The sequence below is a fragment of the Cheilinus undulatus genome, linkage group 2 (genome assembly GCF_018320785.1).
Source record: "Cheilinus undulatus linkage group 2, ASM1832078v1, whole genome shotgun sequence".
NCBI classification, from domain to species: domain Eukaryota; kingdom Metazoa; phylum Chordata; class Actinopteri; order Labriformes; family Labridae; genus Cheilinus; species Cheilinus undulatus.
The window spans coordinates 52,303,083-52,319,617 of NC_054866.1; the positions used below are offsets into that span (position 1 = coordinate 52,303,083).

At 40.1% G+C, this 16,535-nt stretch overlaps 1 protein-coding gene and 1 non-coding gene across 2 annotated transcripts in view; both read right to left on the reverse strand.

Annotated features, from left to right (window-relative positions):
- The window catches only part of LOC121517177 (NLR family CARD domain-containing protein 3-like), a 29,964-nt gene extending 14,405 nt beyond the window's left edge, over positions 1 to 15,559 (reverse strand). The window contains exons 1-11 of the mRNA XM_041798741.1: positions 15,483 to 15,559; positions 14,950 to 15,060; positions 11,772 to 11,882; positions 9,559 to 9,637; positions 9,192 to 9,420; positions 7,282 to 9,085; positions 5,305 to 5,478; positions 5,046 to 5,213; positions 4,787 to 4,960; positions 2,336 to 2,506; positions 1,196 to 1,242 (exon numbers count right to left, since the gene is read on the reverse strand). Of these exons, the coding sequence (XP_041654675.1) occupies positions 1,196 to 1,242; positions 2,336 to 2,506; positions 4,787 to 4,960; positions 5,046 to 5,213; positions 5,305 to 5,478; positions 7,282 to 9,085; positions 9,192 to 9,420; positions 9,559 to 9,637; positions 11,772 to 11,882; positions 14,950 to 15,060; positions 15,483 to 15,559 (3,145 nt within the window). The remainder of the gene's footprint in view (positions 1 to 1,195; positions 1,243 to 2,335; positions 2,507 to 4,786; positions 4,961 to 5,045; positions 5,214 to 5,304; positions 5,479 to 7,281; positions 9,086 to 9,191; positions 9,421 to 9,558; positions 9,638 to 11,771; positions 11,883 to 14,949; positions 15,061 to 15,482) is intronic.
- trnak-uuu lies at positions 4,068 to 4,140 on the reverse strand. Its single transcript has one exon. It is a non-coding gene; the product is annotated as a tRNA-Lys (tRNA).
- Positions 15,560 to 16,535: the final 976 nt, after the last annotated feature.

Sequence of the window (16,535 nt, forward strand, 5' to 3'; positions counted from 1 at the left end):
GAGATAAAAGTCAAATAATAAATTAAAAAGGTCAAAATGTGAGATAAAAGGTCAAACTTATTAGTTCAAAAGGTCAAAACATGATGTTAGATGTTAAAAAATGCTTTTAAAAGGCAAAAATATAAAAAAGAAAGTCAAAAATATTGCTTAAAATTTAAAACTATTAATTCCAAAGAACAACATATGAGATAAAAATACAAATAATAAATGAAAAAGGTCAAAATATGAGACAAAAGTCCAAATAATAAATTTAAAAGGTCATAATATGAGATAAAAATTAAAACTTATTAGTTCAAAAGGTCAAAACACACACACAAAAAAGAAAGCCACAATCATGTTTTTAAGGCAAAAATATGGCCTAAAGGCTGCGCAGGTGGTTTAGTGGTTTAAGGCGCTACCCATGTATTTGGGTGGCTCAGATTCAAATCCAGCCTGTGGCCCTTTACTGCATGTCTCTCACCACTCTCTTCCCTGTTTCCAAGTCTATCCACCGTCCTTCTCTATGAAGAAAAGGCCCAAAATAAATCTTTAAAAAAATAAGGCCTAAAATTGAAAATGGAGCATTTAAAAGGTCAAATCATGATATAAAGGTCAAAATTTGAGATAAAGTCAAAGTTAAAAAATACAAAGGTCAAGATATTAGATAAAAAGTCAAAATTATCAATTAAAAATGTCAGAATTTGAAATAAAAAGTGAAAATAATAAATTGACAAAGTCAAAATATGCGATAAAGTCAAAATTTTAAGTTGAATAGGTCAAAAATGAGATAGAAAGTCAAAATGGTCATGAAAATGGTCAAATATGAAATAAAAGTCTAAATAATAGATTGAAGTCATAATAGTCATAATTGTGCAATGCGAAACTGAAAATATGAAATGAAAACACAAATGTATTTGTTGCCCCACATTTCTTTTTATCTAGTCTTTTTACTTTTTTTTTCTTCTTTTTTACATTTTTATGACTTCAGGATATTTCATATCAACAAGGTTAAGTTAACATTTTTATACTGAAGGAAATCTGCAGACCTCTTATTCTAGGGCCAGTTATAATAAGAGTATGACATGATCTTGCAGGCCGGGTGTAACTGTACCAGGGGCCGGATTTGGCCCCTGGGCCTTGAGTCTGACACCCCTGCCTTAGGTGAAGATTGTATCTTATTAGCAAAAGTTTGTGAATCAAACCTAAACACACTCACATTTCCTCAGACCGGGTTTCAGTCGTTGCAGTCCACTTTGATCGAACCTGAAGGGAAATAAAAACAGATCAGAATCTATTTCATGCATTTAACTTAAATCCACTATGAGATAAGAACCAGATTTCATTGGTAACAAGTACAACAAACAGCTTCTGTTTGGGGTTTAAAGTTTCATCCCAATATGATATTGATATTTTGGACAACGATATGATATTTTCTGATATCACAAAATCTTCCACGATACAATTTGATATAGTGGCCTACGATCAATATCAGGTGATTTTATGCACACATTTCTGCAAGTAAATCAAACATTTGTATTTCCTCACATCCTCAGATCACTCTAAAGCACCAATCTGGACAACCCTTTATAATAATGATCAACATTTTTGGCCTGTTTTCCCATTTTAGATTTTTTTTCTTGAATTTATTTACACACGTGGACTTCAACACATATTTCTGCTCTATATCAGCCCTTCATACTTTACACAGGAGCATATTAATGCAGCAGACAGTTAATTTGTAATTTATTTGTACATTATGAGATTTAAATGAGGTTAAATATGTGGCAAATGATGATTTAATTATTATATAGTGGTTATTTTTGATATATTGCAACCTTGGTTTTAATCATTGGAGAGGTTAGACAAATGCAAAGTTTTATTTAAAAAGACACTCTTGTGATGATCAGCCTCATAGTAAGAGCGGGGGCTGGGGGGTATAGAGAGAACAGCTGTCCTGCTTGAACCATGTCAAGTTTGGAATCAGTGTTTCAGAAGAAGAATTTTCCCTCTCCTTTAATCTGGAGTCTGTTGCATCAGACAACTCTCACGCTACCTCAGCCATAACGAGTCTGTCTGAAATAAGTCCACACAACCAACAGAGGAGAAAAAATCCTCTTTCCCTTAGCTGCAAAACTTTAAGCCACTGCCTCTAGTTAGTTAGTTTGCAGCTAGCTTGTTGAGGAGGCTGCCTTGGGCGGAAACCGTCAACAGACGTGCGGGGGGAAGTGTCAAAATAAAAGCGTAGCTTGAAGCGTCGATTTAGATCAATTTCTTGACTTTCTAGTGATCTGATTGGATCATTAATCAATCGATACATCGATATACATCGATGAATCCTTACACCTCTAGGCTGTACCTCAGTGTCTCCAGTCTGCAGCCTGGATCCTCCAGGCGAGCGGTGAGTAGCTTCTCTCCTCGTTCTCCTGGATGATTGTAACTCAGGTCCAGCTCTCTCAGCTGGGAGGATGGGGTCAGAGCTGAGGCCAGAGACACACAACCTTCCTCTGTGATTTGACAGCCTGAAAGACTACACACACACACACACACACACAGACACACAGGCACAGAAAACTTAATATCATTCTCTTTAAAATAAACTTCATTGGCATGAATATTACAGTAACACGTGGTGATAGAAAATATAACAGCAGTAAGAATGGTAAGGTAATATTTTGAAAGGAAATTATCCAATGATGTTATAATTAGGGCTCTCAAGATTAATTGTGTTAATTGTGATTAATTACGCTCCACAATTAGTACACTCATTTTTAATAGTGATTCATCGAATACTTTATTATATAAATTTCCCATATTAATTTCTTTATATTGGTAATATCAAGCTAAATTTTACTTTACTCAGCTGAAATCTTCTTGACTCCTTCATTACTAATTTATCTGTTAGAGCCTCTTATCTGTCTGTCTCTGTTTCTTGCTGCCTCCATGAACCGTATTTAAAGTTTTAATGTTCCTATTGTCTTCTATGTCCGTTCATTATCAATAGGCAACAATGCAGAGATTCTAACATTAATTTGTTCCCCATAAACATATATTACGGGAATATTAACCAAATCATATTTTAACATTGCACACACCCATGGCTCACACGGGCAACACAGAGACACTCACAGCTGGAGCGCACACACACACACACACACACAGCGGTGATGCTAATCCTCCGTGGTCAGAAGGGAGCTTTAATGCAGGAGAAAAGAGTTTAGGTATTCTGAAACTTTTGCCCTCAACAGACTGAAGTCTGAAGTCAGCACTACCAACATGTTAGCGTGTGTTTCAGAGTAGGTGTGTGTGTGAGCGTCGCGGTTGTTTGTCATATGCAGTATGAACAAAGATGAGGAAGAGAAGAGAGTGGCTGAAGCGGCTGATGGTGCTGCGTAAAAGGCACACGAACCGTCAAACGTAAGGGGAGGAAAGGAGCAAAAAATAACGGGAGGACATAAGATCATGATGGAAAAATTAAAAACCCAAGATTGTGCATGAGTCCCAAATCACGAGTCCGAGTTGAGTCTTGAGTCTTTTGTGCACGAGTCCAAGTCAAGTCTCAAGTCGCTGATGTGTGCGACTTAAGTGGACTCGAGTCTAAGTCAAGGACTCGAGTCCCCATCTCTGGTAGAAGAAAAAGTTTGTGCGAAAAAAAGTCATTAATGTTTACTGAGTTTAATACATAACAATCTTTTTCTGAGTGGTTTTTTGGTTTGTCTTTACAGCCTCATAACTTTTAAACAATTCATGTGACAATGCTATTTTAGCCTTAAGATTGATCAAATAACAGCTTTTCCACCTGAACAGGGACTTGAACCCTGAACCCTCAGATTAAAATCCTGACGCTCTACTGACTGGGCTATCCAGGCTTCAAGGATTTGCATGCTTCAAAAAAAAAAAGAATTTGGATAAACAGAGGCATCATAGCTTCAATATTGGCAGTAATGTTCACAGAAATCTGCAGCAGATTTCCAGCATTACAATTCCATGTCTCAGTCTCTTCAAAGATGCCATTTCTCCATCCATGGTTTGTCACAAAGGCAATGTCCTGACATGAAAGGGCCCCAAGATTGATCAATTTACAGCATTTCCACCTGAACAGGGACTTGAACCCTGGACCCTCAGATTAAAAGTCTGATGCTCTACCAACTGAGCTATCCAGGCTTCAAGAGTGGGGATGCTTCGAAAACTATGAGCAACCTGTGCATCAGAGCCCAAGAAATTGGGTTAGAGAGAGGCATCATGGCCTCAATCTGGGCAGTGACATGCACAGAAATCTTCAGAAGATTTCCCACGTTACACTTCCATGTGTCAGTCTCTTCAAAGATGCCATTTTTCCATCCATGGTTTGTCACAAAGGCAGAACACCTCTTGAGAGGGCCTCAAGATCAATCAAATTATAGCCTTACTGCCTGGAAAGGGACTTGAACTGGGCTTTGGTGTGGATGAACTTGACTGGCCTGCACAGAGGCCTGACCTCAACCCGATAGAACACCTTTGGGATGAATTAGAGCCAGGCCTTCTCGTCTAACATCAGTGTGTGACCTCAAAAATGTGCCTCTGGAAGAATGGTCAAAATTCCTGTAGATGAACTCCTAAACCTTCTGGAAAGCCTTCCCAGAAGAGTTGAAACTGTTATAGCTGCAAAGGGTAGACCAACATCATATTAAACCCTATGGATTAATAATGGGAGGTCACTTAAGTTCATATGCCAGTCAAGGCAGGTGAGCGAATACTTCTGGCAACATAGTGTATCTTAAACATTAAGTACGCTCACATGATCATTATTTTCAACCAATGTCACACTGACCCGAGAGTTTCCAGTAAGCAGTGTAGCATCTCTATTGCAGCACACAGAAGCTTGACTCCTGAATCTTGCAGGTTGTTGTTACTCAGGTCCAGGTCTCTCAGACTAGAGGACTGGGAGCTGAGGACTGAGGACAGAGCTTCACAGCCTCTCTCTGAGAGGTTACAGCGACTGAACCTTACGATGATAAATGGTTAAAAGAATATATAATAGTAATCATTAAGAACTTTGATGATTTTTTTTTATACAGCTACAAACTTACCTGAGAGTTTCCAGTTGGCAGTGTTGACTCCTGAGTCCATTAGACAGAAGCTTGACTCCTGAATCATGCAGGTTGTTGTTACTCAGGTCCAGCTCTCTCAGACTGGAGGAGCTGAGGACTGAGGACAGAGCTTCACAGCTTCTCTCTGACAGGTTACAACCACTCAGTCTGAAACGGTTTCCAGTGGGCCAAATTAGAATAAATCTTACAGTGACTTAAATATATACGAGACAACCTATTGAACCAGTTGGTTTCTTACCTGAGAGTTTGTAGTTTACAATACACACTCCCTCTGCGATCAAAAAGCAGCTCCACTCCTGAATCATGTAGGTTGTTGTTACTCAGGTCCAGCTCTCTTAGACTAGAAGACTTGGAGCTGAGCACTGAGGACAGAGCTTCACAGCTTCTCTCTGAGAGGTTACAGCCAACCAGTCTGAAGACAATCAGAAATGATTTTAAGTATTTCATTTTTTCTCTTAATTTTAATGATAAGTATGGATTCAGTCCTGTTATCAAGCATCAGTCCATTAGAACATGTAATATGTCAGTATATTTGATATTTTTTTGTATCACATCCATCTAATGTCAGTATCTAGGACACATAACTGCTGATTAAGATGAAATGTTTTTTCTAGGGATGTTCCAATCCGAGCAAATTATTTTAGACCTATATTTGACTCAGAACATGGCCCAACAAACAGAATCATAACGAACAGCATTTCTGTGACCCTGAAGTTGTTTTTCTGCTGATTATTGAGTTTTACTGCTGAATATTAAAATAACAATAATACAGGGGGCTGCAGCACAGGCTCTCTCTCCCTCCTTTATTGCTCTACTCAGGCAGCATGACGTGATTATGAAACAGCCTGACATTGGCTGACAGACCCTCACAAATACGGCAGTTAGCATTCGAGTTAGCATTCGGGCTAGAGGTAATAAATGATCATAATTGGATTAAAAAGGATGAAAAGACGTTCAATATCAGGTTAACTGGTGTGGATTTAATCATTAAAGTCCCCAGAAGTCATACGAGTTCCAGGCTCACTGAAAATGCTGCCGCAAGGGATTCAAAGGCATCAACAGGAAGGCACAACAGCTAGCTTCAAGAGGAAAAACAGGTAAGAGGCAACGATTTACAGTTCAAAAGTGATTTAACTTTTGATAAACTGAGTCACATCTTTTCAGCGCCGGTCTGGAAGGCATTTTTACGATCACAATCAGAGAAAAACTGTCACACAGCCTCCATTCATGCTGCTGCAGTGGGTCCTTTGGTTCTTCTTCACTGCTCTAAAAATGGTAGCGCGTGTGTGCAGTGCTGTCCAGCAGCGAAGAAGAATTGATTTTGGGTTTATAGAGCTAACATCTAGCATGTTAGCTACAGTACTGTGCAGAAGTTTAAGACGGTTCTTCACAGGTCCTGGTATTCCAGAACCCCGGGCTGAAGAGAGGAGGGAGGGCGGCCAGAGTCAGTGTCGACACATTTGACATGTACGTGTGTCACTCAGCAGCCAAGGTCGAGCTTAACAGCATTTCTTTTGTCCGGGCCTTTGCACCCCTGGTAATATGCCCAGCAACCACCGACAGTTTTCATGTGCTTAGAACATACACACGACAACCAGGGGGTTGTGGCAACCCTCCTACCCACCCTAACAGTACCCTAGGCTATGTTTAAGGGCCACATCTACCCGTAACTCTGCCCCATAGCTATGGTTTTTGTTTCGTTTTCATCAGATTATTTTCCCATGCCCTTGGTAATGTACAAAGACATCCAGAGCATGATCTGGGTTGTGTCAATCCTCTTTCCTGCCAGATGAGGCCCTCTGGTGGGCGTACTCGCCACTACACGCCTTACTTCAGCCTCAAATTTCAGCCCAAACATGCCTAAAACTTCTGCACAGTACTGTATTCCTGATACTGATATCGGAATTGGAACAACCCTAGTTTTTTCCCCTTTAGACAAACTCTTACACTGGAACATTTCTTTCCTATCTGACCAGTCTTACACCAAATTAATTTATAGAAAAAGTTTACACTTGTATGGGTAAAATTGGCTACATTGTTATTTTAAAGATCTAAAATTTGCTTAATGACAAGGAGCAACTACACCCAACATCACCACTGTATAGCTGTTTAGTTGAAGTGCTTAAAGGGGCAGCACAGAGTGAACTCTCTGAACAATCTTATGTCTATTATAACTTCTATTACTCAAACATCCCTTAATCTTGATCACACCTACAGAGCTTTGTTGGAGGCTTTGACCACTGGCAGCAGCCTAAAAAGAGCCTCCTCTGAAGCAGAGTATTTCTTCAGGTCAAACACGTCCAGATCTTTTTCTGATGACAGTAAGATGAAGACCAGAGCTGACCACTGAGCAGGAGACAGTTTATCTGTGGAGAGACGTCCTGATCTCAGGGACTGTTGGATCTCCTCCACTAGAGAACCATCATTCAGTTCATTCAGACAGTGGAACAGGTTGATGCTTTTCTCTGCGGAGAGATCCTCATTGATCTTCTTCTTGATATAATCACCCGTTTTCTTTTTAGTCTTTAAGCCACTTGGTCTCTTGGTCAGCAGGCCCCTTATGTGATTCTGATTTGTCTCTTGTGAAAGGCCAAGGAGAAAACGGAGGAACAAGTCCAGGTGTCCGTTTGGACTCTGTAAGGCCTGGTCTACAGCGCTACGAAAGAGGTGTTTAAGCTTATGTTTGTCTTTAAAGATTTTAGGCACTCGAGATGGTTTTTGTTCCTCTTCCATCAGATTAACTCCAGAGTTGGTGAAGGCCTGATGGACATGAAGAGCAGCCAGAAACTCCTGAACACTCAGATGGATGAAGCAGAACACCTGGTCCTGGTACAGTCCTGTCTCCTCTCTGAAGATCTGTGTGAACACTCCTGAGTACACTGAGGCTGCTCTGATATCGATGCCACACTCTGTCAAGTCTGGTTCATAAAAGATCAGGTTCCCTTTCTGCAGGTGCTCAAAAGCCAGCTTTCCCAGAGACTCGATCATCTTCCTACTCACTGGACTCCAGTGTGGATCAGTCTCAGCTCCTCCATCATACTTGATGCTCTTCACTTTGGTCTGAACTACCAGGAAGTGGATGTACATCTCAGTCAGGGTCTTGGGCAGCTCTCCTCCCTCTCTGGTCTTCAGCAGATCCTCCAGCACTGTAGCAGTGATCCAGCAGAAGACTGGGATGTGGCACATGATGTGGAGGCTTCGGGATGTCTTGATGTGGGAGATGATTCTGCTGGCCTGCTCCTCATCTCTGAATCTCTTCCTGAAGTACTCCTCCTTCTGAGGGTCAGTGAACCCTCTGACCTCTGTCACCATGTCAACACACCCAGGAGGGATCTGATTGGCTGCTGCAGGTCGTGTGGTTATCCAGAGGTGAGCTGATGGAAGCAGTTTCCCCCTGATGAGGTTTGTCAGCAGCACATCCACTGAGGTGGACTGACTAACATCAGTCAGGATCTCATTGTTGTGGAAGTCCAGAGGAAGTCGGCACTCATCCAGACCGTCAAAGATGAAGACCACCTGGAACTCTTCAAACCTGCAGAGTCCTGCTTCTTTGGTTTCAGTAAAGAAGGCATGAACAAGCTCCACCAAGCTCAACTTTTTCTCTTTCAGCACATTCAGCTCTCTGAAAGAGAATGGAAATGTGAACTGGATGTCCTGGTTGGCTTTGCCTTCAGCCCAGTCCAGAGTGAACTTCTGTGTTAAGACTGTTTTCCCAATGCCAGCCACGCCCTTCGTCATCACTGTTCTGATTGGTTCATCTCTTCCAGGCAGGCCTTTAAAGATGTCTTCCTGTCTGATGGTAGTTTCTGCTCTGTCTGCTTTCCTGGATGTTGTTTCGATCTGTCTGACCTCGTGTTCCTCATTGACCTCTCCAGTCCCTCCCTCTGTGATGTAGAGCTCTGTGTAGATCTGATTCAGAAGGGTTGGGTTTCCCGCTTTAGCAATCCCCTCAAACACACACTGGAACTTCTTCTTCAGGGTTGATTTGAGTTTTTCACGGCACACTGGAGCAACGGTTTCTGGATAAACAACAAAATACACCAAATGTGGGTCCAATGGAAAATTGTAGTATTTACATCTGGCTTTGGATTAAAATGTTTGTTAAATCCACTGAAATACTCTTACTGCTCTGCAGACAGTCAGCCAGCTCCTGCAGCTCCATTCTCCTCATAAAATGCAGAGTGATCTTTAGGAAAGCATCTCTGCAGATTCCTCTCTGCACTTTATCCTCACCTTCCAATACCTCCTCATCCCCAGGCTGACACCCTAAGTATTTTGGATAATCTGGACACAGAAGCCTCTGAATTCTTTTCAGCTCGTTCTTTACAAAGGTGATGATGTTCTCCTCCAGCAGCTGGAACAGGACAAAAAGATCTAACATTCAGTATAAACTGGTACAACCAGACCCTTGTTCAGAAGACTAACACTGAGACAGAATATTTCCAGTTGATCTTGTGTCGAATGTTAAATGGTAAAAGCATGCTTTACGAACCTTAAATGCAGACTCCAGGTCTGTTTGATGCTGCTGTGCAGAATTTACACTGAATATCTCTGAATTCTTCTTCTGAACTCTGTGAAGAAAGCACCCAGTTTAAGGACAATTAATAGTGTATCTTATTACAGGTATTCTGGCATGATGTCAATGAAAGACATGACTTAATGTGGTCAAAAAGCATAAGTAGATAACAATGCCAAGGCCTGCATTCAATCGTCTGAAGTCTCTAAGCTTTTGATCCATGTCTCAGGTGGCTTTGCGATCAAAAACAAGGGCTTAGGTGTTAAAACACTGAGGGTCAAATGTTAAAGATGTTAACATGTCAATGGCAGAGTGACGGAATAAGCCCAAATAGTGTTACTCTTTGTTTTAATGTTTCACTTTGGTCTGAGTTGCTGACTTCCTCTATCATATCAGGTTTCCGCTGCTGCATTTGTGTGTCTCACGTGTATCGTTGTCCATCCCAATCCTACTGTGTCTGTTTTAAAGTTCCAGGTGTAATATGTTGCCAGGCAACCAGAGCAGTTGGCAGCAAGCAAAATGCACTCGAGTTATATCTTGGACTTGTAGTGTTTTTTTTCACAATTAAGTTGACAACATATGTTGAAACCTGTGACAACAATGAAGATGGATGGTCCAGGACACCTCTGAGAGAAAGAACGGGAAATTTCCATCAAGAAAAACCCCAAAAAGGTGAAAAAGAAGACCTCAGTCTCAACTCCAACTCCTGGCTAACTTAAAAGCTAACAACAACTGTCAGAAACTGCCACACAACACTGCCTGATAAGCTATGGGTTTCACCAGCTGTGCATGAGTTCAAACATAGCCTAGTTTGAACATAAGTTCTTACTTACGACGGAGTTTACGCTCTCCTAACATTTAAGGTGTTGCACCAGCTGTGATAGTTTCAACGTAGGCTTAAGTTATAACTTAAATCTTACATCTAACCCCTACTAGGTGTAAAGTCCTCCGTAGAATACGTCTATCATAGTGATAGATCCAAAAGACGTGATAACCCGAAGGGTGACGAGGAGTTGAGGATTTTACTGGAAATTTGGTGTCAGCACTGTGTTTTCCATGATCAGTGACACTGTTGTTTTCCATGAGTGAAGATCATTTCCTCCATCCACTGTTATATTATCTCATGTTATTAGCGATATCACCACTCTATATCAGTGCTATTATTTTATACTGGCTCTAGGTTTAGGCTGCAGGCTTCACAATACTCACATAGGCAAATGCCTTGTCTTATTTTTCACATACAGCACTTTTTGTTTTTGCAAATGTAACGTATCAAAATGCAACTGTTGTTTAATAAATTCCAACATGACTTTTTTTCCAAAGTGTACTGTTTGTTATTTTTGTTTGATACTGCAATAATGCCAAACCATAGACTTGTTACCAAGACATTTATCCTACCACAAGCTTTTGATACTGCTACTTCCCTAGAATTTAATCTGTTTCCTACGTTTTTGCCAGTTTTTCCGTACCTTTTTGGCTTTCTTTTCCCTTTTTCTTTTTGCATCTGTCAGATCATTTGAACTTATTCTGAAGTTAACATTCTCACACTTTCATCAAGAGTTTTGCATTTTTGTTCTCCATTTGTGCTGAGCCTGACAGAAATTGCATCCAAGAAAAGTGGATGGCACAGAAACACAGATTTGAATATATTTGGTGAATGCTGAGAGAAGTTGTAGATCGGGGCGTCAGACTCAATCACAGCAGGGGCCGGATTCTGAATTTACGTCTGACCTGAGAGCCTAGCAGGGTCAACATTTACCCAAAAAACCATCAGCTTCATTTTCACCAGTGATGAATTATGGGGAAAGAAACTGAGCACTAATAATAAATGATTCTTAGATTTAAAAACATAAGGCAAAATGAGGAGATAAAACATAAAAAGTCAAATGTATTAGTTCAAAAGGTCAAAACACGAAAGTAAAAGTCATAATGTAATGTTACAATAATGTTTATGCACAAAAGGGCTTGTGCATAAAAAGTCACAAAGATATTACAACATTAAAGAAAGGTTAGTGATCATTGATCACAGCGACTCTGGTAGGACCCTTAGCTGTGGCTCAGGGCATACTACTTACAGGAATACAGGCCCCGACCACAGTCAAGTTACACGACAAAGTATGAACCTCTGAGGAAAAGCAGAGTCTTTTTCTCAAGCAGTCAGGAGATAAACCCTCATCTAAAATTCAAACCTTTCATCAGGATATTGTCCATCTCTAAAGGCCATCGGCTGACCCATGGAGCGGTCACTCTTCATAGACAAACAGCTGGATACAGGAGAGCCTAGTCCAGGCTTCAGCATCCTGTTGGAAAAAACCTTATTAATTACAGAATATAGAAAGCACCTAGTTTTTATCAAAGAGTCATTGGTTTAACCTTTACAGATAGAAAATTAGCAATCTCAGAATCTCATTAATACAGAAGAGGATTAGGGCCATTTTCTAGGAGAAAATAATTTTGGACAAGTCGAGTATAAAGTCGAAATGACGAGAAAAGGCGCTGTTATGTCCCTCCTGTTGATGTATAAGTATTTCAGTCAGGAAAGACACATTTTATAGAAAGAATTGTTTAATAATGAGTGACATGAGAATGAAATTAACTTGACAGAATTTCTTTGGCGCGTGGACTCTATGGGGAGTTTCTGAGATCAAGGACTGACTGGTCCCAGCAACAGCGGAATAAATCCCCCCATGGAGTCCGGATACTGGTGGTGGAAGCTTGAGGGATTGCAGATGTTTAGGACTTGATGGCTCTTGATTCTGCAGACTGGCGGTGTTTGGGGTGGTGGAGGGTCACGCTAAACGTCAGCAACAGAGAACTAGGGGAGAGAGAGAGGCATACTTAAAAAGGAGAGCAGAGCGATGATTGGCTAACGATGAGGGAGAGGTGTCATGCAATTGGCTAGGTAAGGCCGTGTGACGAGACAGCTGATTTCCCGGTGACAACCCACAGACAATGACGTCCCCTTGCGAGGCAGTTTCAGCAATTAATAGCAGACAATAAGTGGTGGCGTGAGAGCGTAATTATTAGAGAGAACTTAGACTGAAAATGTGAATCCAAAGTCGTCCTGACTGAACTTACACTAGAGCGTCATTTAAGACAATAACAGAGAATCTTGCCTGTCTCTACAAAATGTCTTATGCCTCCTATCAATGAATACAGGAAATTATACCTCAGTATTGGGTTTACAGAGATTCTCTCTTTGCCACATAAACACACAGCGTCTGTAATCCGCTGTTAGTAATAACAGGTTTCAACTTTTTTCCTCGTCGTTTCGACTTTAATCTCGACTTGTCCAAAATTATTTTCTCATTCGAAAATGGCCCTAATTCTCGTCCGTACATTAACCCTCTGGTATCACTTTTTGGCCAAAAGAATGAATTTTTCACTTTTTAATTTTGCAATCAGTTTCTGTGTCACTGCAAAAGGCATCATTTTTTGTAGGAAGGTTGTTTTTTGATAAATTTTGAAATTTCAAATTCATTTTTCTATACTTGACTCTGTCAAATGTAATACTCTTATAAGGCATCTAAGGACAAATATGTCCACTGTGAAAAACATGAATTAAAAAATTGTATTGAACATAATTTTTCCAGTTTTTACATTTTTTTTTCCAGCTTGACAATGAAAAGTCATGGTTATTTTTTATTTTTAAAAGATTACAGAAAATGAGTTATTTTCTATTTTATAGAAATAAATCATTTTGTTTGATTCTCATATAAAACAGTGGCACCATGTATTAAAAATGTCATTTAAAGGGGTTAAATCCTGAAAATAATGGACTTTTCGGTAGTTTTGAACAGAAATGAAGCTGATTAAAATATAAGTCAAATTAAATTAAAATTATTAATCTGTAATATTTATAAACAGTAGCAGTGATCTCTGCTGTCCTCATTATTGGATGTGATGTTCTCAAAGACACACAAACACTCTGACATGGTTTATCATGCTAAGTCTAATCACTGAACCCTCTTACAATGTAACCCAACCCTGCTCAACCAAAGAGCCAAATTTTTGAAAAACACCTTTGCAAGAGCCACAATCTAAGTGGTAAAAAGTGGGTGAAAGTGGCAATAAAAATAAGTTAAAACTGGCAAAATAGGTGAAAAAGCTGCAAAAATGTGGCCAAAAATGTGTGAACAGGGGTAAAATAGGCAGAAAATGACAAAAACTGAAAATGAGAAAAACGTGAAGAAAAAGTGGCAGAAATGGGTGAGACGTGACGAAAAATGACTTACAGGTGGCAATAATGGGAAAAAAGCAGGAAAAACATGGCCAAAAAAAAAATTTAAATTTGGCAAAAAACAGCAAAAAGGTGGGAGAAAAGGAGTGAAAAGTGATTAAATTTGGCAAAAAGCAACAAAAAGGTGGGGAGAAATGAGTGAAAAATAACTAAATTTGGCAAAAAGGTGGGGAAAATTAGTGAAAAATAACTAAAATTGGTAAAAAGCAGCAAAAGGATGGGGAAAATGAGTGAAAAATAACTAAATTTGGTAAAAAATCGGCAAAAAAGTGGTAAAAAGGAGTGAAAAATAACAAAAATTGGCTAAAAGGTAAGGAAAATGAGTGAAAAATAACAAAAATTGGTTAAAAGCAGCAAAAGGGTGGGGAAAACTAAATTAAAACTAAATTTGGTAAAAAATCGGCAAAAGGTGGTAAAAATGAGTAAAAAATAACTAAATTGGCAAAAAGCAGCAAAACTGTGGGGAAAATGAGTGAAAAATAACTAAAATTCGTAAAAAGCAGAAAAAAGGTGAGGAAAAATGAGTGAAAAATAACTTAAATTGGTTGAAAAAAGGCAACAAAAGGTTTGGGGAAAATGAGTGAAAAATAACTAAATATTGCAAAAAGCAGCAAAAAGGTGGGGGAAAATGAGTGAAAAAGTGACATGTAATAACAGGAAGCCCCTAAAATGGGCAAAAAGTGGTTAAAAAAAAGGGGGGGGGGGGGGTGCAATCTGTGAAAACAGGATAAAAGAGGCAAAAACTGGTGAAAAGGGGCAAAAATTGCAAATAAGGGTAATGGAAATATACAGACAAAAAATAAAGGTTGACGGTGAAGTCTGACAATTAAAGCTGGCTGTTGAAGTGTGGGAAACAAATTGCAATGGATAATTCTGAGGTCAAAGTTTCCTTTTTGAATGTTTTTCCAGGGGAATAATATTTAAAATGAAGACATCAAAGAGCCACAATTCATTACAAAAGAGCCACATGTTCAGTATCACTGCTCTAACATGTGACTGGTGTCCAGGTAAACACTGTGATGTCCCACCTCATTACACCGATGAGACCCATTCAACCCTATGAAGCTCTGGGCCAAGACGGGGTCTTTCTCTCACACTGCCAATGAAAAACAGTTTTCAGTTTCTACCTTCCATCTGCAGGGTGTCCAGCTTTAAACTCAGGAGGGATAAACATGGACCGGTTACTCTTCATGGACACACAGCTGGGTCCAGGAGAGTCTGGTCTGTGTTTCTTCATCCTGATACAAACAAATCAACATTATTAGTTACTGTGAGCTGTTGATGAGTCAGAGAGCAGATGTGACAGTGAGTGTAAGTGATGGTAAAGATGGTTTAAGGGGAGGTTTTGCCACTGTAACGGGGCTAAATATCGTTAGTGCTGAATGTATAGTGATTAACAATGGACTTTATTATAACAGGCCACATCATGGTTACAGTCTAGACCTGCCCTCTTTGTCTTAAGATGACTTTAATTATGAATTGGCACTATATAAACAGAGACTGATTGATGAGAGAGGTGGAAGTGATGATGATGATGATAAAGGACTGATGATAATGGAGTGATGATGATGATGATGATAAAGGACTGATAATAATGGAGTGATGATGATGATGATGATGTGAGTGCTGAGCTGTGGACAGTCAGAGATCTTCATCTCACCTCAGAGCTTCTTCTTCTCCACACAGAGAGGCTTTTGAGGGAGGGACTCCCTTATCTGTGTCTTCACACAGATCCATAGCAGAGCGCCCCCTGCTGGGAAAGCTACAACAACAACACTGACAGACTTCTGCTGATGTTACATCCAGTCACAGAGACTTTAGAGCTTCAGCTGTGGAGGAAACAGAGAGAGAGGATGCTGTTGATTGACCATCATCATCATCACTGTCAGCCTCATCTACCTGCACACACCTGCAGGAGGATCCTCACTGCCGTTACGGTCTGTGTTACAACAAGCCAGGGGATATTTATTTTGCTGCAGCTCAACATCAGTAGAACAAAGGAGCAGGTCGTCAACTCATGTTTGTAATTGTTCGAGCATTTATTTTGGCAGCATAGCATGTACAGCAGGGGTGTCCAAAATTAGCTCGCAGCAAATTCTACAAATGAAATGAAATAAGGCCCACATTTGAACATGGAGCGTGTGCTTTACTGTATTGTACTTCATAGTTTCAGCAAAAGATGGTGCTGCCATGCTAATTCTGTAAACAAACATTTTGACTACAAGAATTTACTGATGCATTTTTTGTGGCTAAACTGAGACAACACTGTACATGGAAAAAATACTGGCAATCAAAATAATATCTTGCTTTCTAACTCCCTGATGAGTTTCGTCAGCAAACAGCAGCACCAATAATATTTCAGAGGCTGAGCCAGAGGTAGCTAGGTATCACAAAAACATGGGACTTGTTGTCTATCTGCCTTGTCAGCCATTAAATCAAACATTAGTTCAGGCAGGCCACAGAGTCAAGCTCTGCCCCAATCAGCTGATCTAATGCAAGCCCTTTATCAGCTGGAGGCCAGCTGATTTGCTCCAAGCATGCTATTGGCCAGTTGCTCTCATGCTACCTTATATAAACTGCTATTGCTCAGCCGCTGTCTCTGCAAGCTGCTCTTGCAACCCTCCTCCACCCCAGCTCCTCCTTCATTCTGCTTCTGACTTAATCAATATCATAAATTTGCCTTGTGGACATTAAAGTGGCCCTAACATCCTTA